Raw genomic sequence first — 23,481 nt, 5'->3', positions numbered from 1 at the left:
ACCTTAGTATTACCCATTCACCATTCCTTCACTATCTACTCTGGTATGTTTAAATATTTTAAAATAATTTCATAAGTGTTTTTAAGTTTTTAATTATTTAGTTTTTCAGATAGGAAATTTTGGGAGTCAATGAAGTAACAGTTTAAAGACTCGCAATTCTGTAGGATGCATAGGCCCCAGGATGATAAAAGTACCTTCATCTAACAGCTGGTATAGAAGGAAACACCACCAAATGAACCTTATCTACGGCTTGTTAGGGTGCTTGATATCTGTCTTGGGGCAGTTCTAGTAATTAAGTTCAACAACACGCTCCTTAAAGCTTCTTTTTGATGAGCATAACTAGTGAGAGAAGATTCCATTCTCTTTCCCTTGCCTACTAGGTACCTAAAATGGGTATTGAGTTATCACCTCTGAGTAATCTTTTCAATGGAGTCAGACATGAAAGCAAGGCTTCAAGTCTGATTTTATGGATTTGAAAAAGACTGTTCAAGTGACTAGAGGCAATGAAGAAAAAAAACCACTCCAGAATTTACAACAAAGGAATGTTTTTAGAGTCTACCTATGCATTGGGTATTTAGATTCATTTTATTTCCTATTCATAAAAAAAGCACAGTGCACCATTAGTGCCCTGTCATCCATGGCAATAAGTAACACAAACCACAAGTACTTTTAACCAGACTGACAAGCTTAGTTTCTGACCCTGCCAAGTCTACTAATCATAGTCTGTCTAGAGGTATAAAATTGTTTAGATTTCATATTTCAAGAGAGCTGTGTGTAGAGGCTACTATAAAAAGCAAGCTTAGTTTTAGTCAATTAACATTAGAAGGGTGCAGTTCCTAAACAAATGGATTTATTGGCATTTGACTTAATCCTCCTCCTATTAAAATCAATGGCAAAGCTCCCATTGACTTCCGTGGGTGTAGGATCAAGCCATAGGATAGGAAAGATACATATTTTCTAATATAAATTATCCTGGGTTTTTTCAGCCCATTTCCTGCTCAAACGGCCTTTTAACTTTTGACTGCTCAAAGGACACTGTTGTGATAGGGATCTCCAAGCATGTCTGATGATTTCAGATTTTATTTTGGCATGGCAATTGCTGGATTTCTTTTGTTTAATGCAAAGCCTTAGGGTTAGATGAAGGCACACTACTTAACAAAGCTGAGACTTACTGGTCTCATCAGTAGGCTGCAAGCCAGAAACTCCTGAGCAACAACCCCAGTCTTGATATCAATTCCCCATGTAGCTTTCAACAAACCCTTTAAAGTTCTCTGATTCAGTGTTCCCACCTGTGAAATACATAATCACCTCACTGAACTTTTATGAAGACCTGGAGTGCAGTGTTTGTTTCATGGAGACACACAAAGGGTAACATTTTCGAAAGAGCCAAAGTGATTTAGGAGCTTAAATCCCATTTTCAAAAGCATCTAAGAAGCCTAAGTCCCATGACAGTCAGTGAGGTTTGTTTTGATTCCTAAGGGCTAGATTTGCTAAGATATTTAGCCTCCATGCAGATAGTTGCCTTGTCGGACTTTCAAAAGCACCTAAGCAAGTTAGACACCTGTCAACTGGCACACAAGCATTTTGAAAAGCCCACTAGGCACCAATCTTCTTTGTCAGGTGCCTAAATGCCTTTGAAAATCTGCCCTTTAGAAGCCTGAGTTTCACTGAAAGTTAACGGGATTTAAGCTCTTAAGTACCTCACTTCTGAAAACAAGACTTTCGCTCCCAAGTCAGTTAAGTGTTGCAATGCCGAGCAAAGAAACACTGAGATACCTTTAAAAATCTGGGCCTAATTCACTTTTGAAAATGGGACTTAAACTCCTAAGTCACTGAGGTGCATGTGAAAATCTTACCCTAAATCTAGTGGTGCTGTCTCAAGCAATCATTCTTTAACACATTCATAGCACTTTCTGAATATTACCCAGTTACCACTCACAAAAGCTGTGTAGATTGATTAGGTGTCATTGTACTCTATTGTACTACATCATTCGGGGATTTATCCAATTCCCATTTAAGTTAATGACAAAACTCTCACTGACTTCAAGGGTGCATGTTTAAGCCCTCTATGAACAGGGTACTAATGAACAAAGCAGAGGTTACTTGGATCTTCCTATTTCTTCACGTTGCTTACTTGGATTAAAGGCATTCACGTACTTTATTAGCAACCAGAGACTAGAACAAATTTACACTGCCAAATGTAGCCACTAGGTATCCTAGGCACTGAATCAATGTACAACACTAAAACTGGCTTAATTTGAAATTATGGCCTGCTGCACATCTTTCTCAGAATGGTTAATAAGGGAATCACATTACTCTCTCACCTTCAAAATAAAGAGCATCTACTCCTGCTTTTTCCCCACACCTTGCTTCCTCTGGCCCCATTTTAACATTTATTGCCTTTCTCGTTTCTCATCCTAATTCATTATACAGGCAAGTCATTATGTGCAACTGGTTTATGATAACCGGTAAACTACAGACTGCATTTCTATTGTCCTTGCTACAAATTAGTACTGTCCAGGTAAGCACATTTGTTCTTAAACTGGCAAAGATATCAGCGTAAGACTTTGGAATATATGGACTATAGTTTGCCATTTCCCTTTGTGAATATATATCTCCAAAATGATACTATGTCTACAGCAAAAGGCAACATAAAAATGCCATTATATTAAACAAAGTTGTAAAGGAACAGGACTCATGCAATAGAGAGATTCGCTAAATAGACTTGTCTGCAAAGGGCCTGATTCTGCCATCCTTACTCATGCCGTCTTACGTTGTGAGTAGACCCATTCATTTCTGTAGAAGAGCTCACAGTAATAAGGTGCAAGTCGCTATGAATAAGGATGACCAAATCAAGCCCCAAAGCAATACATTGCTGCTATAGTATATATGTGCTTTAGTGATTATTTTAATGAATGGATTAATCATTCCTCATATGTTTTAATTCTTTCAGTTCGCAAATGAAAAGGCTCTGCAGCCCTCTCTCTTTTCAGTTAAATGCCACACAACAAAACATTGCATTGTTCAAAACATGTCTCCACTGCTGGCAAATTTTCCTAGAGGATCCTCATAATTGAGCTGAAGAGCCAACTACCTATGGAAACTGTATTCAAGGAACACATTATTGTGAGTTATGCTGATGTTTTTCAGAGCATAGAAACAAAGGAAAATTATTCTCTACACCCAGCGGTCTCTTGATTTGCAAACTATCAGTTTTTGTAGCTGATTACAATTTTACAAGTGTCTTTATCCTCAGCAAAATCTTTTTGTTAGAAATGATAAACTGCTTTTTCTCCCACTAAACTCAACATATGCAGTACAGAATTTTCATGTGATTTCAGGAAATGGAAAAGAAAAAACATTTCCAAGTACTCTTCCTATCAAAGATCTATTTGCAAGGACAATGTGGATGGATTGGTTTTAATTTTAGATCCTTCAACATGTTCATTTCTTCATAAGACATTAGGAGCAAGCTAGTGTATGTATATTTGCTCTCTGCTTTTGCCACTGCTATACAAATCATGAGATACAGACACATCAGATCACACGTTACATGTGCCACATAGCCACTACATATGGTGTTGAGATTTTTGTGGCAGGTGCCTTTATGCTTGTGGCATAAAGGATGTTAGCTGACATAGTTTATCCAAGCCTGTATATCCTTCCTTGTACTAGCTTTCTTATGCATACACATCAAAACTAGCATCAGACTTTATTTACATTTCACTGTTAATAAACTCTTTGACCATGTCATTGGTGGTATTTCTAAGTGTGCCTTAGGTAAAATGTGACCACGATTCATCACTGAATTTGGTCTGCTGGTTGGATCATTAGCTTCCCTGGTCTGGGCTAGGTACCAATGGGGAGTGTGATGTGAATGCTGATCAGTTCCCCCCAAGCCATATTAATACTGCATATGTGGAAATGCTAACCATATACCACCCTTGATGTTCCCTATGAGAGGGGACTCACAGTCTAAACTGGAAGTCAGGAAATGCGGGTTTCATTCCCGGCTCTGCCACTGACTTTCTGCTTGACCCTGTGTCATAAATATAAAGGGAAGGGTAAACCCCTTTGAAATCCCTCCTGGCCAGGGGAAAGCTCCTCTCACCTGTAAAGGGTTAAGAAGCTAAAGGTAACCTCGCTGGCACCTGACCAAAATGACCAATGAGGAGACAAGATACTTTCAAAAGCTGGGAGGAGGGAGAGAAACAAAGGGTCTGTGTCTGTCTGTATGCTGCTTCTTGCCAGGGACAGAACAGGAATGGAGTCTTAGAACTTTTAGTAAGTAATCTAGCTAGGTATGTGTTAGATTATGATTTCTTTAAATGGCTGAGAAAAGCATTGTGCTGAATAGAATAACTATTTCTGTCTGTGTATCTTTTTTGTAACTTAAGGTTTTGCCTAGAGGGGTTCTCTATGTTTTTGAATCTAATTACCCTGTAAGATATCTACCATCCTGATTTTACAGGGGGGATTTCTTTATTTCTATTTACTTCTATTTTTTATTAAAAGTCTTCTTGTAAAAACTGAATGCTTTTTCATTGTTCTCAGATCCAAGGGTTTGGGTCTGTGGTCACCTATGCAAATTGGTGAGGCTTTTTATCCAACATTTCCCAGGAAAGGGGGGGTGCAAGTGTTGGGAGGATTGTTCATTGCCCTTAAGATCCAAGGGTCTGGGTCTGTAGTCACCTAGGCAAATTGGTGAGGCTTTTTACCAAACCTTGTCCAGGAAGTGGGGTGCAAGGTTTTGGGAAGTATTTTGGGGGGAAGGACGCGTCCAAACAGCTCTTCCCCAGTAACCAGTATTAGTTTGGTGGTGGTAGCGGCCATTCCAAGGATAACGGGTGTAATATTTTGTACCTTGGGGAAGTTTTGACCTAAGCTGGTAAAGATAAGCTTAGGAGGTTTTTCATGCAGGTCCCCACATCGGTACCCTAGAGTTCAGAGTGGGGGAGGAAACTTGACACCCTGGATAAGTCATTCAAATTGTCTGTGCCCTGTTTCTGCCTACGTAAAATGGGGACAATGCTTACTACATCATAGGTCTGAGTCTTCATTCATTAATGCCTGTGAAGTGCTCTGAGATCCTTGGGAATCATTTACAGAACTGCAAAGTTATGAAACCATTAGCCTGCACCCAGGGGCTGATGTTAAGAAAAATGCAGCTAAACATTGCACTGAGGTCCCCAAGCCTCGGATTACAAAAACAAGAAGACAAAGGCCCACATCCACCATGATCCTCAAAAGCCCGGTAGGGTGCCACCTAACCCTGGAGTTGACTACATTTCTACTGTTAAAGTTCTTGAGGTGGTTAGGGTTTCTGCCTCTGGGTATACGCACTGCTGCCTTTGTTCTGGTGCGTGAGGCCTAAGCCCCAGCAGATCCTCAAAGTAGGTATACTAGATGTTGCCCTGCCTATCTCACCTGTGGGGCCTCACCCAATAGGCGTTCTCAGAGCATGCCTAACTTCAGACAAAATGTGCTGGTGGGGGGTGCGGGTGATAGAGTAGGACTCTCTTATAGCCTTTAACCCAATGGTTAAGGCACTCATCCAGGACGTGGAACTATGGGATATTCCGAGGTGGAACTATGGGATATTCAACTCCTGTTGAAGCTGTTCCATTAATAAATAAACATGCACTGAGCCAGAGAGAGACTGAGACTGACTCATTAGTCCTGTGGCTAGGGCACTCACTGGGGAGGTAGGAAACCCAAACTGAAATCCTTTCTCCTCATCAGGCAGAGGGGGGAATTGAATTGGGGTGCCAGCATCCCAGGTGAGTGGCCTTACCTTTGGAATAAAGGTTATAAGGGAGCCCCCCCCGCTCCGCTGCCCCTTCACCCCCTCAACCAGCTAGTTTGTATGGAGTTAAGTATTGTCTCTGCTGTTCTTACAAGACACAGCTTAGGCACCAGACTTCAGGAGAGGTCCACGGCTCTGGATCTCAAGAGAAAATAGGCACTTCCCTCCAGCTCAAACTTAGGTACCTAATTTCTTAGGCATGGGGATCAGGTTTAGGAGGACACATCCCTCGCCTCAGCATTTGCTATTGGCTGTGTTAGGTTGCTCCCCATCTGAAGTGCTGGCTTTGGTGGATCCCATTCTTAGACAATTCTCTTTCCCCATGCCTCATCCAGGGTTCATGGAGTCCACGGGGTGGCTAAGCATTTAAAAGCTTGATGCTGCAATGCTGAGCATTACAGCCCCTAAGTCCCTTTGTGGATTTGTGTCAAGAACAATAACGTCTTTGAAGCATGGTTGGGTCAAAAGCAACAAAAAAAGAGCCTAACAGCATGCTACAAAGCCATAGAACCATTAATATATCTTACAGCTGAAGCTTCCTGTAATGGAAGTATATGTGTGGTGTGTCATTAGAGGCAAAACAAAATTATCTGACCTAATGAAGTAGAAAACCAATCAAATAATTGAAAGAGAGGCCTGAGGAAACATGTTTTTCTTTCTTTTGCTCATATATATTTGGATAGAAAGGGAAACATTGTGTTACAATTAGCAGTAATGTGAAACTAAACCTATGTTTATTCTAAGATTCAAATGAGATTCTGGAAAGGATCTTTGTCTTCAGACAGTGACATTCTCTCTGGAATGCAGCCATCTTCACTGTGACAAAAAGGGAACTAGTGTGAACAGTTTATTAACGTGGTTAGGTGAAATGAAACGTTTCCAGAGGTGGATTTGCAATAAATGAGATTATCCTGTAATACATTTAACTAACAGAGATCGGCCCCAAACTAAACCCTGCATTTGAACAACATTTAACTTTGGGAGATGTTTGGATCTGGATTAGGATCTGAACTTCATGATTCATGCCTATCTTTAACCTAATCAATGTGGCATCACATGGCAATGTTACATTCCTAAAAGAGACAAAGGAGATTCCTGAAGTTAATCAGAAGATTGGTGTTTCTGGTTGGATGGAGTATACACTGGGGCCAAAGGCATTTCCTTGTATAAAATTAAGTGGAGAAAAAGAACAGAGGAAACATGTTTTGAAAACTGGAACTGCGCATGCTTATTGGGTATAGTTGTAACTATGCATTTAGAACTGTTGCATATATGTGCCAGGATGTGACAGGGGATGTGTTAAATCAATACATCATTAAATAGGAAAGCAATGACTGACTGAGTGCAAAGGAAAGAAATAATACAAAAACCGGCCTGGCATGTTAATCGTGGAATGATTTAGAGTAGCAGAGCAGAACATAAGTTTGTTCCTTTCTTTGTTGCTTGCTGATATTGCCAAATGAGATCTGAAAGAGGACATGAAGGCCTGCAAATATACTAAGTACCACATGTGCCCCTGAAGAAACAACTTCATCCCCCCCTGCTTCCATCCTGCTAACAGTATTACCGGCTGCTGATTTAGGCAGGTGCTCAAGAGATTGCCGCCTTTCTTTTCATTAGGATCCTTCAGAACCTTCTGCTTTTTCACAAAAGTGTGTTGCTTTATCAATAATCCTAATCCAGACAAACAAAGACCAACCACATAGCACTATTACATTACATTTGATTATTCAGACCCCATCAACCCAGAGCGTAAATTTGAGGATATTGTTTTTCCACTTAATTTAGCTTCAGCCAAAATACTGTTTAGGATGTATCAATAATAGTCTTCGAAAATACCTTAAAAATGGTCATTAAACCTGGAAGGATGAGGAACGTTGTTTCTTTGTCTACTTACAGTTAAATGCATCTTCACTGCTTTAATAAACCAGATGTGTTGTAAAGCATTCAGTTGCAATAGACTGAGGCCAAATACACTGCAATGTTTCGATGCCCCTTTCAATCATGGTTTTCTCAAAAAGAATACACTTCATATTTCTGAGGTATTACCTCCTTGGGTATTACCGTCTGTAGGGGTTTGGGTTTTGTAACAGGAAAAATGTCAGTGGTTCAAATATTCCCTTCGGGCTGCATTGTGGTCATGAATAGAGTCAGTTGCAAATATACCAGCTAAATATTTTTCTCATTTTGAATTTGCTGATTTGTCAAAAATCAAAAAGTTCCATGGGGACAGTTTAATTTCAATTAAGTTCTTATGGAACCCAGGTTGGGTTATGGCAGAAACCAGCCTGCCAGGCTGGTTTTCCTTCTAGCTTGTCTGCCTGAGTCTTCAGCAGCCTATGATTCCTTGGAAGCCCACACTTTCAGGCTCTGAGGGTTCCCGGGTCCCATGAGGGACTGACCCAGCATCAAGGTTCCATTGCCTTTCATGGAGAAATTCCAGGATTTGGGGTTATTTTCCCAAACTGGGACAAAACCAAATTTCAGAATATCAGAATCCTCTGTGGAATGGAATTATCTTTCTCTGCCCATCTCTAGTATGCTAGAGTTGCAGTAGAAGGGTGCAGGGAGCTACCATGAAGAGTTTAAATCAGTGGTGTTCAAACTTTTTTTCTGGTGACCCAGCTGAAGAAAATTGTTGATGCCCATGACCCATTGGATGAGGATGGGGATGAGGGATTTGGGGTGTGGGAGGGGCTCTGGGCTGGGGCTGGGGGTTTGGGTGCGGGAGGGGGGTCAGGGCTCTGAACTGGGGCTGCAGCTCTGGGGTGAGGTTGGGGATAAGGAGTTTTGGGTGTAGGAGGGGGCTCCGGGTTTGGGGGTGCTCAGGGCTGGGGCAGGGGATTGGGGCCTTACCTCCAGTGGCTCCCAGTCAACGGTGCAGCAGGGCTGCAGAGGCAGGCTTCCCACCTGTACTGGCACCATGGACTGCAACAGCCAGCAGCAGGTCCGGCTCCTAGGTGGAGGTGTGCAAGCGGCTCCGTACAGCTTTCGCCCGCAGGCACCGCCCCCCAGTTCCCATTGGCTGGGAACCAAGCAATGGGAGGGCGGAGCTGGTGCTCAGGGCGGGGGCAGCACGTGGAGCTATTGAAGTCCTCAAATCATGAGGTTTAAACCACTGGTTTAAATAGGTACATATAAGACATCACTGACATATCTGACTGCTTCTAACATTCCCTCTCTGCCTATGGGCATGAGGGGTACAGCGGGTTTACCTGGTGGAGCTCCATGGCTCCAAAGGTGTGCAATCGTTTGGGTTGTGAGCACAATCAAGATTCAAGCCTCCTACCTACGTGTTTCACTGCAAGTAGCAGCAGGTGCAGGGCAGTGGGAATCACATGCTACCCTCTTCTGAAGCATTGCTGTTGCTGAGTGCAGTACCCTGGCACTCCTAAGCCATTCTGCCTGCAAGTACCCATGTAGGCAGAATGACTCATGGGATCTCAACTCAGCAGCTACAGTTCTGCTCCTTTCCTCTTCTCTGCTTCCCTGGGGAATTTCCAGAATTTCTCCCTAACTGTTAAGTAAAAAGACAAGAAATTCCTGAGATGTACTGTGTCTTGGGACACCCACAATGTCTTCTTTTGATGAAGCAGCATATTTCTGTCATCAGTTTTTGTTCCATTGCCCCAACATCAGATGCTGGAACAAGTAATCACTCAAGTATAAAAGCAGAGTTTTAATGATGTGGGAGAGTAGCCAAGCACATTAAGAACTACAACAAAGCAGCTTTGCAAAGCTCAAGAGCTCACATGGGAATACGGGACACTGCGTAAGACAAAGATTTCTACAGACTAGAGTATTACTAGGTCAAACTTGTGGTTCTCTTTGACATGAGTGCACATGACTTTAATATTAGTATTTGGGGAGGGCACTTTACAACATTACAAGGCAAACGAAGATGAAAGTTGTAATGTGAAGCCCTCCTTTCGATAAGAAAAACTTCAGAGCTAATCTGCAAAACTCTCCCCCCCCCCAGCACGTTCATCCACAAATACCACACATCCCTCCCAACAAGTTACATCTGAGAGACAAGCTTGAGTATGCCTCTCATTAGAACCACTGACTGAAAAATCCCACTTCCTTTAATCTTTGCATTTAGGTTTTAGTTTCAAAAGCCTTTGGGCCTTGAATTCTAAGTAATGACAAAGTCTACATTGTTGCCTGCCAACTAAACTCCATTCAAAGCTCATAATACATCATATAATGTACAAAAGATTACGTTGTTAGTCTGCTTTTTTCCCACCTGCCAGTCATCTCACAAGTAACATTTTGAGAAAGGAAACCTATTCTCACTCATTCTAGTTATCTTTATTCTAAGACATTGCAAGTTACCATACCAAAAGATGAGAAATTATTGTCCATAAACATTAGGATAGATTCCAGTCAAACGACCTGCAAGCTTCTTCCATTTGGCCTGCCCCTGTGCGTTGTATGATCTTGCAACAGAATGAACTGTCATTTGCAGGGGAAGGGGAGGAAGAAAAAAAAAGCACCTGAGTCCAGTTAAACAATCTTTCAGAGACGGCTGGGCCTACATAAACCAAACCAGCTCATTCTGAGAAGATGAAAGGAAGATGAGGCAACCTTCTGGAAGAATGAAGCAGTTACCCAGGGAAAAAACAGCTCCAGAAAAAGGCAGGTGAAGATACAAACAATGCTGGGAAAAATATAGACAAAGTGGTTGAGGTAATATCTTTTACTGGACCAACTTCTGTTGGTGAGAGGAACATGCTTTTAAGCTACACAGAGCTCTTCTTCAGGTTTGGAAAAGGAACTTAGGGTGTCACAGCTAAATACAAGGTGGAACAGATAATTTAGTATAAGAAGTTAGCACATATTCTAAGGGACCATTCAAGGTGAAGTGGCCTTTAACATCCTTGGAGTCATAGGACAAAAAAGAGGGTTAGTGGATTACAGATTGTTGTAATAAGCCATAAATCCACGGTCTTTATTAAGACCATGATTTTTAGTGTCTAGCAAACTTATGAATTTGAGCTCTCAGTTCATCTTCTGAAAGTGTTGTGCAGGTTTCCTTGGAGCATGGGGACTAATAGGGCAGATATAGAGTGATTGCTTTGTGAAAAGTGTTCACCCACAGGTGATAGGCTATTTTTGTCTTATTATTTTCCTGTGTGAGTTCATTTGAGAGCATAGTGGTTGTCTGGTTTCACCCACATAGTTATTATTGGGGCATTTAGTGCATTGGATGAGGTATATCACATGTTAGGCATGTGTAGGACCCACAGATCTTGAAAGGTGTGTTGTGGGGGGTGGTGATCATTGTAGCAGTGGAGATATGTTGAAGAAAAAGATACTGAGCTTGGGGACAGCTGGCTGCAGGCTGTGGCTTACCTCCCCAGAAATCTGTAGACTTGCCATAGAGAAAAGAGAACTACTCTCCTCCCCAATCCCACTTTTCTTTGTTGGTCAGGGTATCTTGACCCACCAGATGATAGCTTGGAGACAGACCTCCCTGAACTTATCCACAAGGCCCCTACCCTGATCATACTTAAGTTTCCCAAGAGCCCAACTATGGCTTTAGTTGACTTGCATAAAAATTCCTATTTATTATTTCACTTTGCTTTAACCTCCACCTACTGATTTAGAAAAGCTGGACGTGCACAAGTCCATGGGGCCGGACGAGTTGCATCCGAGAGTGCTGAAGGAATTGGCGGCTGTGATTGCAGAGCCATTGGCCATTATCTTTGAAAACTCGTGGCGAACCGGGGAAGTCCCGGATGACTGGAAAAAGGCTAATGTAGTGCCAATCTTTAAAAAAGGGAAGAAGGAGGATCCAGGGAACTACAGGCCAGTCAGCCTCACCTCAGTCCCTGGAAAAATCATGGAGCAGGTCCTCAAAGAATCAATCCTGAAGCACTTGCATGAGAGGAAAGTGATCAGGAACAGCCAGCATGGATTCACCAAGGGAAGGTCATGCCTGACTAATCTAATCGCCTTTTATGATGAGATTACTGGTTCTGTGGATGAAGGGAAAGCAGTGGATGTATTGTTTCTTGACTTTAGCAAGGCTTTTGACACGGTCTCCCACAGTATTCTTGTCAGCAAGTTAAGGAAGTATGGGCTGGATGAATGCACTATAAGGTGGGTAGAAAGCTGGCTAGATTGTCGGGCTCAATGGATAGTGATCAATGGCTCCATGTCTAGTTGGCAGCTGGTATCAAGTGGAGTGCCCCAAGGGTCGGTCCTGGGGCCGGTTTTGTTCAATATCTTCATAAATGATCTGGAGGATGGTGTGGATTGCACTCTCAGCAAATTTGCGGATGATACTAAACTGGGAGGAGTGGTAGATACGCTGGAGGGGAGGGATAGGATACAGAAGGACCTAGACAAATTGGAGGATTGGGCCAAAAGAAATCTGATGAGGTTCAATAAGGATAAGTGCAGGGTCCTGCACTTATGATGGAAGAATCCAATGCACCGCTACAGACTAGGGACCGAATGGCTAGGCAGCAGTTCTGCGGAAAAGGACCTAGGGGTGACAGTGGACGAGAAGCTGGATATGAGTCAGCAGTGTGCCCTTGTTGCCAAGAAGGCCAATGGCATTTTGGGATGTATAAGTAGGGGCATAGCAAGCAGATCGAGGGACGTGATCGTTCCCCTCTATTCGACATTGGTGAGGCCTCATCTGGAGTACTGTGTCCAGTTTTGGGCCCCACACTACAAGAAGGATGTGGATAAATTGGAGAGAGTCCAGTGAAGGGCAACAAAAATGATTAGGGGTCTAGAACACATGACTTATGAGGAGAGGCTGAGGGAGCTGGGATTGTTTAGCCTGCAGAAGAGAAGAATGAGGGGGGATTTGATAGCTGCTTTCAACTATCTGAAAGGGGGTTCCAAAGAGGATGGCTCTAGACTGTTCTCAATGGTAGCAGATGACAGAACGAGGAGTAATGGTCTCAAGTTGCAGTGGGGGAGGTTTAGATTGGATATTAGGAAAAGCTTTTTCACTAAGAGGGTGGTGAAACACTGGAATGCGTTACCTAGGGAGGTGGTAGAATCTCCTTCCTTAGAGGTTTTTAAGGTCCGGCTTGACAAAGCCCTGGCTGGGATGATTTAACTGGGAATTGGTCCTGCTTCGAGCAGGGGGTTGGACTAGATGACCTTCAGGGGTCCCTTCCAACCCTGATATTCTATGATTCTATGATCTGTCTGTATTTTTCTGTCCTTCGCTGCTCTCAGGCTATGTCTCTTTTTGAATGTCTGGAAAGTGCACAGCTCATTAAGGATGCTCCTGTAAAAATAATTTGTTGTGACAAAATATTTCCACAAAACTAAAGCCCTTAAAATATCAGACACACAAGTATTCATTCAGGTGGAGTGGAGTAAACACAGCTATATTTTGCAAAAAATTTGATTCTCTGGCCAAATTAATATATTGGCTGAAGCTAGAGTGTATCAGTCTGTGCACTAACAATGATCATTTTCAACAGTGCCAAGAGAATATGAAACGCTATCAAATCCAGACAGTAGTAGTAACATCCACTTTGCATATGGGGGAAGTAACATCCACTTTGTAAATGATGGCACAGGGGAAAGGCTCTGGAAAATCAGGCCCAGAGTGTTTAAACAAATTGTTACATTGCATGAGTTGGGGAGCTAAGGGCCTTCTAAAGGATATCCATGTGTGGGGCCAAAGTCTGAATCTGATGCTCAAGTTGAATATACCTTACTCACTGTGAATGAATGAAGTCAGTGAGCCAGATCCACCAGTTCCTCAGTAGCACCGATCAGCCAGACAGTTGCCTTAAAGGGACGGCCGAGGATTAGCCAGTGGTGAAGAGCTGACTCTTTCACTCCTCCTTCCTCCAGGTATGGGACAGTTAAGGGCAAGGAGGAATTGGGGCAGAATGCTCTTATGCTGTTTTAAACTATGCTGGGGGCCAATCCAGCCACTAGCCTTGGGAAAGCAAAAAGGTGATTCACAAGTGAATATAAGCTCTTCTCTGCTGGAGTTCTACTCCACAGCACTCTTTAAGAAGTAAGGTGCTATTACATCAGAGTAAGAATGTCAGAATCTGTCCCTACGTGATCACTCAGAAAGATGTTTATAGTTGTTGAATAGTTTCTCTTCACTGTGGAATCCAAAGAGCCAGATTCTTAGCTGACGAATACTAACATAGCACAGTATGATGATGTGAATGTGCAAACCAAGAGCTGTGTTTTTTCCTTTTACAGAGAAAATTCGACATGCTCCATTTCATAACTCTGTGAGAACAAGATTAACATTCAGCATTGCTTACAGGAACGTTTTCAGTGGATTGTCATATATGCCATTTACTAACCATTCACCTGAAGGATGTGGGTCTGATACAGCTCTTCATAGCCGTAGGCGTGACAGGTGTAATTGCCCATGTGAATAGTTGTTACCTTGGTGATGTAGAGGGAATCATCTTCTCCAAAATCCTATAGGTAACCAAAGACAAGAAAGAGGCCTTATTTAGCAAATTTATTTTAAACGTCACACAAGACTAGGCTATCTTTTTCAGCTTGTTTTGATAGGATCTCAACTTGGCAACACAACTTGAATTTTCAGTAGTAAATTTTGGAATGCATAAATCAGTATGTGGGAGGAAATGAGTGACAATTTATGAGTAAGATGATGCAACTAAAGTAATTCAATTGAGTGTGAACTTTTTTGCTTGGTGTTAAAAAGATGCTCGATGCTTGTAAAAAGATGACAGTCTCCAGCCATCTATCAGTAATTTATAGTGGAATTTAATATCTGTCTACTAAGGTTATAAAGCAATCTCTAACTTCTGGGTGAGTTAAAGACCGTTTGGATCTATGCTGATCGCTAACACAGTGCATCTTGACCTAGAGTCTCGATGAGAAAGAATTGAAACTATCAGTTATCTATAAAACACCTTATATCAAAAAGGATTTTAAAAACAGCCTAGTTAGGAGGTAAGGAGAAAGAGCATTTCTTTCAAAAATGTTTTGATATTTTTAATTGGTTATGTGCCTTTCCCTAGCTGTCATCTGCAGCAGCTTTACTTATATTTTCTCCATGTGTAAGTTAAAATGAAAGTTATTCCAGAGAATTCTCATGTCTGTGTTGCTAGGTTTGGGTATCTGGATATTTTGCCCTTGTGCTCTGCTTATCAAGTTATTGCAAGTGATCCCAAACAGGACTATATTGGGGAACAATATACACAGCAGCTTCTTTTCTCTCTTCATTAGCATTCAGACTTCTGCTGCTCTAAAATGTTTACACTTTTATGCAAAACCCAGAAGGAAACACGTAAAAAAACATAGTTAATTAGCTCAAAGAATGATTTTTCCTTAATTAGCTCAATGCATGAAGCATGCTAAATGAAATCCTTTGCAGAATTTCGCTGGAGAAGTACAGTAAAATTTCATGCTATGTAATAAGAGGAATACAAAATAAATACAACAGGATGAATAATAAACAGGGATGCAAAATTACTCCACTGGTTAAAACCCAAGAATGTTTGACCAAACTCCAAGTGTGGCTGGACGAAGGAAAGCTGCATATGCAATGTGCAACAGGAAAATCCCCACAGGAAGTTTTATCCGTTATGACAGCCTTTTTAAATACTCCCATTCAGAATAAAATACAATCCATCTGGTTTGTTTGATATGATCTTGAAAACATACAAAATTTAGTTAAGGGGCCAAATTTTGAGTTACATGTGTCAAACCCTCATAAGTGAGAACAGTGGAAATCTATGTAGGCCAAAATGTGTCTTTGTTCAGGACCAGTGGAGAAAGTTTCCATAGGGATGGGACAGATGCATCCAATGCTGCCCCCCAAACCACAGGCCTGGAGGTGCTGAGGGAAGCTAAGGTCTTGCAGTCAGCAGACTTTACCCCGAGCAAGCCCTTTATCCAGATCCTTCCAGCCACAGTTACTGGGCAGGAGGGCTCTATCATCTCCCATTGCAGGACTGCCACCCCAAGTGTTTCAAAAATTGAGTCAGGATCTCCTACCCTCCTTCAGTCATGAGATTGGTTTTAAAATAATGAGATTTATTTTGTTTTCTGGTTTATTTGTCTTTTTTTATTTGTTTTCTGGTTTCTGAGCCACTAAGGTTCCCTTCTTCATAAAGATTTTTCTCTGCAACCATGAGGGTTAGAAACTGACTTTATTACAAGGTGGAAGCTGAGATTCCCATTCAATCTCTTGATTCCAGAAGCTGGGGCTTAAAGAAAAATATTGCTAACTGACTCTTTTAAATCTCTGTCCCTGAACCACACCAGGCATCAAAGAGGGTTTACTATCAATACAGGGCAGACCATGAGTGGGTAGAAAAGGTGGCCCTGGAGCTCTGTTAGGTTTTGTACACGTTACAAGATGGAATAAGGAAGTGCGTGAAGCATGAGTGGAGCTTGCCAGTGGGACTAACATGCCCCTTCGTCCCAGATCATGCTCTTTGATGCCTACAACGTCACAGGTGGCAGAAATAACTGCGGACGTGGCTACTGTTGTTTCTGCTAGCATGACCTTAGCACATAAACTATGGTTTTGCCAATGCTTCTTTACAAAGTTGTGTGTCCCCTTCAATTTTTGGTCTGCCTTCAAACATCTACTCAGAATTTGGCCCTAAGGGTGAAATCCAAGCCACAGTGAAGTCAATGAGAGTTTTGCCATTGACTGCAATGGTGCTAGAATTTCACCCTAAGAGTTTACAATGTATAGTCTGATCTATTGGAAATAGCTAATGGAAAGTTAGGGCCTGAACTTGCAAATGCTACTAAGCATAGTGCATTGATCATTCCCATTGAGCTCAATCACTCTTCTATCATAAATCTGTATTCAGGGAAAAATGTCTGTCTAACAATATAACATGCAAGATGCAACTCAGAAAACTGTACTGCATGACTCCTGGAAACTAGGCCAGAACTTGCATTTGTATTGAAGCAAAGGTCTGTCTTGGGGCACAGCTACACTAGAGTTTACAGCAGCACAGCTGCACCGATGTACTTGAGCCGCTGTAAGATCTCTAATGTAACCGCTCTAAGCCAATGGGAAAGAGCTCTCCTGGCCTGCTCAACTACTCCAGCCTCCATGAGCGGCAGCAGCTATGTCAGTGGGAGAAGCTCTCCCACCAACATAGTGCTGTCTACACCGGCACTTATGTTGGTGTAACTTACGTCACTCGGGGGCTGATTTAGTCATAAGTTATACTGATTGTAGGGTACAATGTAGGGTAGACATAGCCTTTGGTAATCAACGTGCTGAGACTTTCTAAGGTAAAGGGCAAACTCAGGCCACAGATCTAAAAGACAGAAGTAAATCTATATAAAATAGATTCAAATTCCTCCTCTGAATGTGGCAGAAAGAAGATTTGAATCCACATCTGTTACCTCTCCCAAGTGAGTGCCCAAACCACCAGGCTTATGAGTCATTCTCTCTCTTGTTGGCTCAATGAATATTCATGTATTTATAAAAGGTAGAGCAGCTTCAACATGCGACACTGACAGCTAGCTACCTCAAAATAGACTATAGCCAGGTAGTTTGGGCCCTCACCAGAGAAGGGGGAGATCTGAGTTCAAGTCCTTGCTCCAGAGTGGGAATTCAAACCCACTTGAATCCCTTGAATCACAGGCAAGTATCTTAACCACTGGGGTAAAGGTTATAAGGACACACAGAAATACATACACCAAATATTTTCTGGTTTTTCAGATTGCTGGCCAAACCGAAAAAATCAACCATTCACTCAGCTCCAGGTGGCAACCATTGTTAATAAAAAAAAAAAATTGCACCAGATAAGCAAACTGCATATTATACAGGATATTTAACATTTTTGAAAGCTAATCCTAGATGCAGCTCAGATTGAGTTTCGATCAATAAAAGTAAGATGGCTACTTTTATGGAATGATTTATATGAAGTTATAGAAAAACAAAACAATAAAATCTTTCTTTCAAATGATGCTTCCTTATAGACATTACTGAATAATGTTTGAAACGCTTGGTTGGTGCTCTGTAATTGTCTTTTTATGGATGATATATTTTCTCTGATGCATACAAATGTATTAGTACAAGCAAAGATCCTTCCAAAAACAAACAGATGCAAGATTATACTATTATTCCTCTCCTCTAATATATTGTTCCTCTAAGAAAAGCTTTTTTCTTAAAAGCATGGTTTTGACTTTTAAAAGCTATTTTCTGATTCTTAAAAAATAAGTTTATCAAATATGATTGAGATAATACCATATTTTAATGTCAAACATAGAGGGGTAATATTTCCAGTGTGTAGGCGGTCATGCATATATAGTAAATCCCCATGACTGAAGATAAGAGCATTATTCAGGATGACCGATATCAAAACCTGGGATTATTACATTCTATCCCAATGAATTATCCCATTCTATCCCATATTGTCTACAGAAAGAACATCGTATTTTTGTAACATTAATGACTGTTTTTTCCTTTTTGCATCTTATGGTTTTCTCTGTTTTTTCCCTATGGACCTTATCAGTTAGTACATCAGAATTTTACATTTACGTATGCACATTGTAACAAACTGGGAAAATATCTGTTCCGTTTATGAATATGATGCATAAATTTGCTATGGAGTTAGACCAAAAGGGGTTGTTAAAAGAACAAAGGAAGAAAGATAAAATAATGGCCTAGATAAGGAGCATGCCCACAAACACTCTAGCCCAATAGCAGACTTACAGCCATGAAGAGGTGACTACAGCATTTTGCCAAGGCTGAGAAGAGGGAGATCAAGGGAACTAAGCCATTACAGGACCCAAGGCCTAGAAAAGGGAAGGCGTATGGGTGAGCTAAGGAAGGCTGCCCACGAACTGCCAGTGAGAGCTAGGGTGACTGTCCCGCCCAATTCGGGGCAGATGTTCCTGAAATGCAGAGTTGAAGTCCCATTCCCAAGCCGAATTACTGCAGATTTCCTGTGGCTCCACTCCATACCTGCCTGAGGCTCTTCCTGTCGTGGGGGGGCCTGAGGTGGGTCTTATTCTTTCCCCCCTCCCTCGCGAGAAGGCCTCCCCCCGCTCCTCCTCTCTCTCTGGGGCTCCATGCCCGACCAGTCCAAAAGCCGAAGCTGGGCAGTACTAAGAGACACTAAGGGAACTCCGGCTGTTGTGGGGAGCCCGGGGGGTGGGGGGGGGGGCGGATGGAGACACAGGCCAGGGGCTGCTCTTGGGCCCCCCAGCCCCCTGCCTAGGTCAGGTGGAGGGTCCAGGACTCCCCACAGAGGGACATGGTCGCTGGGTGGCTCTTAGCACGGCCTGGCTCTGGATTTCAACCTGGCCAGGGAGTGGGACCTTAGGGGGAAGAGGAGGAGCAGGGACAAAGCCTTGGGGGGAGGTGGGGGTTGGGGGCTCCAGGGGAAAGAGGAGGCGTAAGGGGGCAGGGGGTCTTGCATGTGTCCTGCTTTTGCCTTTTGAAAAAGTGGTCATTCTATTTGCGAGCACACAGCAGAAGTCACTCTTGTAGCTCGCAAGGCAACACACAGACAGAGGACATGCTGCAAGCAGGACAGTCTGCTCCTCCCAGCCAGACATGGAGTTTGGCTGACCTGAGGGGAACTTATAGAAGCTGTTAGGAAAGATTAAAGTGTAACTAAGACTCATGTATATAGATCGCTTATTGTTTTTACTCTTTGCTCTGTGTGCTTGGACCTTTTGGGGGAATGAATAAATAATGCTTTGCTTTGAAGAGACATTTTGTGAGTCACTTTAATCAGCTCACAGGTCCCCGAAGTGAAAGGGCTTACAGGTGCCTAACACAGTTGGGCCTGTTGCGTTATCATGGTTGAGAAACAGGGAGACTACTTCCCAGAGAGCCAGTCTAAAAGTGTCTGGACTGCATGGTTCCAGCAGTGAGGTACAGGAAACCAAGCACCTAATGGGGTCTAAGGTGCCATTTGCCCTAGAACGGTGATATGCATGCACCCACCCTATCTCAGAAGAACATTATGTAGGTTGAAAAGTCAAGCATTGAAAGTTAGGTAATGACAGAATTAAAGTTGCCTTTGTATGTGGTACATTCTAATAATCTCATTATAAAACAACTGTTAAATGTTTTAGTAAAAATCCTTGTTTTTCAGCAGGTTCATGACTGATAAGTTCAAGCCGTGACAGAGGGCAAACTGTCTTATTCTACAACCTGTATCACTTTTTCCCTCTTGGAAATAAAAAATGCTGTACTTCCTTGTGAGTATCATTTACATTTTGCAGGGACCCTTCAAAAAAAGGATTGATAATTCACTCTCTGGATACATTGAAACTTTGCAAAATTAAAAGCCAGTGTTTTAAATTGATCAGAGCCTGCTATTATATTTAGCAATCTTAAAGTCATGACCATACACAGTCAATTTTAAAACAAAACTACTCTAGACAAATGACACATGCCTTTTCTGTGTTCCATTTCCCTTCCATCTGTACTGATTACCAAGATTTTGCATGTTTATTTATCCTACTTCTCCTTCCCAATACATTCATTGACATCACGACCTGCTAAGGTTCTGAGACATCACATTTAAAGAAGTGTAAACTTTTGTTTGTAAATCCAGTTCACATTTTGCCACAGGTGAAACAATTTCATTCACAATTCCACCATGATTTCAACAATTTCCATCCCACCATCAACCTCAGCCTGGTCCAGTCCACACAAGAGATCCACTTCCTGGACACTACAGTGCTAATAAACAATGGTCACATAAACACCACCCTATACCGGAAACCTACTGACCGCTATTCCTACCTGCATGCCTCCAGCTTTCACCCTGACCACACCACACGATCCATCGTCTACAGCCAAGCTCTGCGATACAACCGCATTTGCTCCAACCCCTCAGACAGAGACAAACACCTACAAGATCTCTGTCAAGCTTTCTTACAACTACAATACCCACCTGCGGAAGTAAAGAAACAGATTGATAGAGCCAGAAGAGTTCCCAGAAGTTACCTACTACAGGACAGGCCTAACAAAGAAAATAACAGAACGCCACTAGCCGTCACCTTCAGCCCCCAACTAAAACCCCTCCAACGCATTATTAAGGATCTACAACCTATCCTAAAGGATGACCCAACACTCTCACAAATCTTGGGAGACAGGCCAGTCCTTGCCTACAGACAGCCCCGCAACCTGAAGCAAATACTCACCAACAACCACATACCACACAACAGAACCACTAACCCAGGAACCTATCCTTGCAACAAAGCCCGTTGCCAACTGTGCCCACATATCTATTCAGGGGACACCATCACAGGGCCTAATAACATCAGCCACACTATCAGAGGCTCGTTCACCTGCACATCCACCAATGTGATATATGACATCATGTGCCAGCAATGCCCCTCTGCCATTTACATTGGTCAAACTGGACAGTCTCTACGTAAAAGAATAAATGGACACAAATCAGATGTCAAGAATTATAACATTCATAAACCAGTCGGAGAACACTTCAATCTCTCTGGTCACACAATCACAGACATGAAGGTCGCTATCTTAAAACAAAAAAACTTCAAATCCAGACTCCAGCGAGAAACTGCTGAATTGGAATTCATTTGCAAATTGGATACTATTAAACCGATGTTCTGGTTTAACTTGGATTTAAACTTGGAGAGTGGTCAGTTTGGATGAGCTATTACCAGCAGGAGAGTGAGTTTGTGTGTGTATGGGGGTGGGGGGGTGAGAAAACCTGGATTTGTGCTGGAAATGGCCCACCTTGATTATCATGCACATTGTAGGGAGAGTGGTCACTTTGGATGAGCTATTAGCAGCAGGATAGTGAGTTTGTGTGTGTGGTTTTTGGGAGGGGGGTGAGGGGGTGAGAGAACCTGGATTTGTGCAGGAAATGGCCCAACTTGATTATCATGCACATCGTGTAGAGAGTTGTCACTTTGGATGGGCTATCACCAGCAGGAGAGTGAATTTGTGGGGGGGGGGGTGGAGGGTGAGAAAACCTGGATTTGTGCTGGAAATGGCCCAACTTGATGATCACTTCAGATAAGCTATTACCAGCAGGACAGTGGGGTGGGAGGAGGTATTGTTTCGTATTCTCTGTGTATATATAAAGTCTGCTGCAGTTTCCACGGTATGCATCCGCTGAAGTGAGCTGTAGCTCACGAAAGCTCATGCTCAAATAAATTGGTTAGTCTCTAAGGTGCCACAAGTACTCCTTTTCTTTTATTCACAACCCAATATGTGATTGTAATGTCACAAGTCCTGTACTGCTACATAAGTGAATGAAGCTGAGAGAAAGGGAATGAGTAGCAAAATTTGACTCATTGGGTTCAATCCTCAGTGTGACCCAGCTTTCTGCTTGTGCACCGAAGAGCAGGTGAAAGCTTCAAAGGAGGCATTGATGTTTTTCTGGCTTCCAGTCCTGGAAGGCAGTTTGGCCCACAGTGCATATTAGAATAGGCTCACGGCTGCTTAAAGTGTGTGTATCTCTGACACTGAGGTGGGAGAACTGGGTGACGTAGAACCAGCTACACTGACTCTATGTTACCTAAGAAAGCTTGTACAGTATACAAGGGGGAATGCCCAGCTGCCCTTCTAGGGCAGGTTTGAGGTCCCTTTGCCCTGCCAGAGTGATGCAAAGGGCAATTAGCACATATTAAGATTGTGTGTATTTTATAGAATGATTTGTAATTGTTTAAGCAAAAATAATTTGGCTTTACAAAAATAAAAAGGAAGAAATAATGGAAAAACTATAGCCCGGTGTCATGAGTGAAAGCATTCTTTCTGTGCAGGGCTAGTACCACCTAATTTTTAATTTTCAAATTTTCAAAGATAAACTTGTGCAATCCCAAGTATCTACTTTGTTGAACAAATACTCTGAGCATGTACAAACTGGTCTCTTTCTGTAAGCAAATAGCCAGGTAGACGCTAACTGCTAATCTGCCTGCACATCCATAGTATCATCATGTGCAAATGAGATGTTTGACCATATTTGAAAACCTGAGTACATTGTGTGAACAGACCAAAAATGTACATCATGTACTATTATAATTACTGAACAGTATTAGTGCTCCTAGTAGTGAACAAAGCAAACACAAACTCCTGGTTCTTTCACCCAGGTCTCTCATTTTGAGACATATAATTAATTTAATCACAGCTGCCTCAGTTCCACATACCTTTCATGTCCCCTTGCTTTTATTACTGAAAATTATTTACATCAGAAATAAAGAATCCTACAACTGTGGTTACTGAGTTATTTACACTAAAGGAATGAATCCCACAGCACTTTTCAGATTATCCTGCATGAATAATCATAGTAATGTACAGCTGGAAGGGAGCTTGAGAAGTCATGAAGTCCGACCTTTGCACTCAGAGCCAAGTAAATCTAGAGTAGACCATCCCTGACAGGTGTTTGTCCAACCTGTTCTTAAAAACCTCCAGAACTGGGGATGCCACAACCTCCCTTGGAAGCCTATTCCATGGCTTAATTACCCATCGAGTTAGAATTTTTTTCCTAATACCTAATTTAAATCTTCCTGGCTGCAGATTAAGCCTCTTTTCCTTCACAGTCTTTGTATGGTCTTCATTTTGGATCTTTCTCACACACTGTGCATCACTGGATGTGGGCTTTGGCAGGGTGAGAGGTATGCCTTTACCAAACTATTCTGTCACAGCCTTTACGCATACCATATTGTGGTCTAGCCTCACAGCAGAGAAGAATTTTATGCACATCTTTCTTTAGTGGGTTGTTGCT

General features: G+C 42.2%; 1 protein-coding gene across 1 annotated transcript in view; it reads right to left on the bottom strand.

Annotated features, from left to right (window-relative positions):
- The window catches only part of FSTL4 (follistatin like 4), an 865,477-nt gene that overhangs the window by 30,895 nt on the left and 811,101 nt on the right, over positions 1-23,481 (bottom strand). Inside the window, 1 exon segment of the mRNA XM_048861817.2 lies at positions 14,113-14,233. Within this exon segment, the coding sequence (XP_048717774.2) occupies positions 14,113-14,233 (121 nt within the window).

The sequence above is a fragment of the Caretta caretta genome, chromosome 8 (assembly GCF_965140235.1).
Source record: "Caretta caretta isolate rCarCar2 chromosome 8, rCarCar1.hap1, whole genome shotgun sequence".
Taxonomy (NCBI): domain Eukaryota; kingdom Metazoa; phylum Chordata; order Testudines; family Cheloniidae; genus Caretta; species Caretta caretta.
Note: the sequence above shows the minus strand (reverse complement) of the source record. Positions and strands in the feature narration are given on the sequence as shown.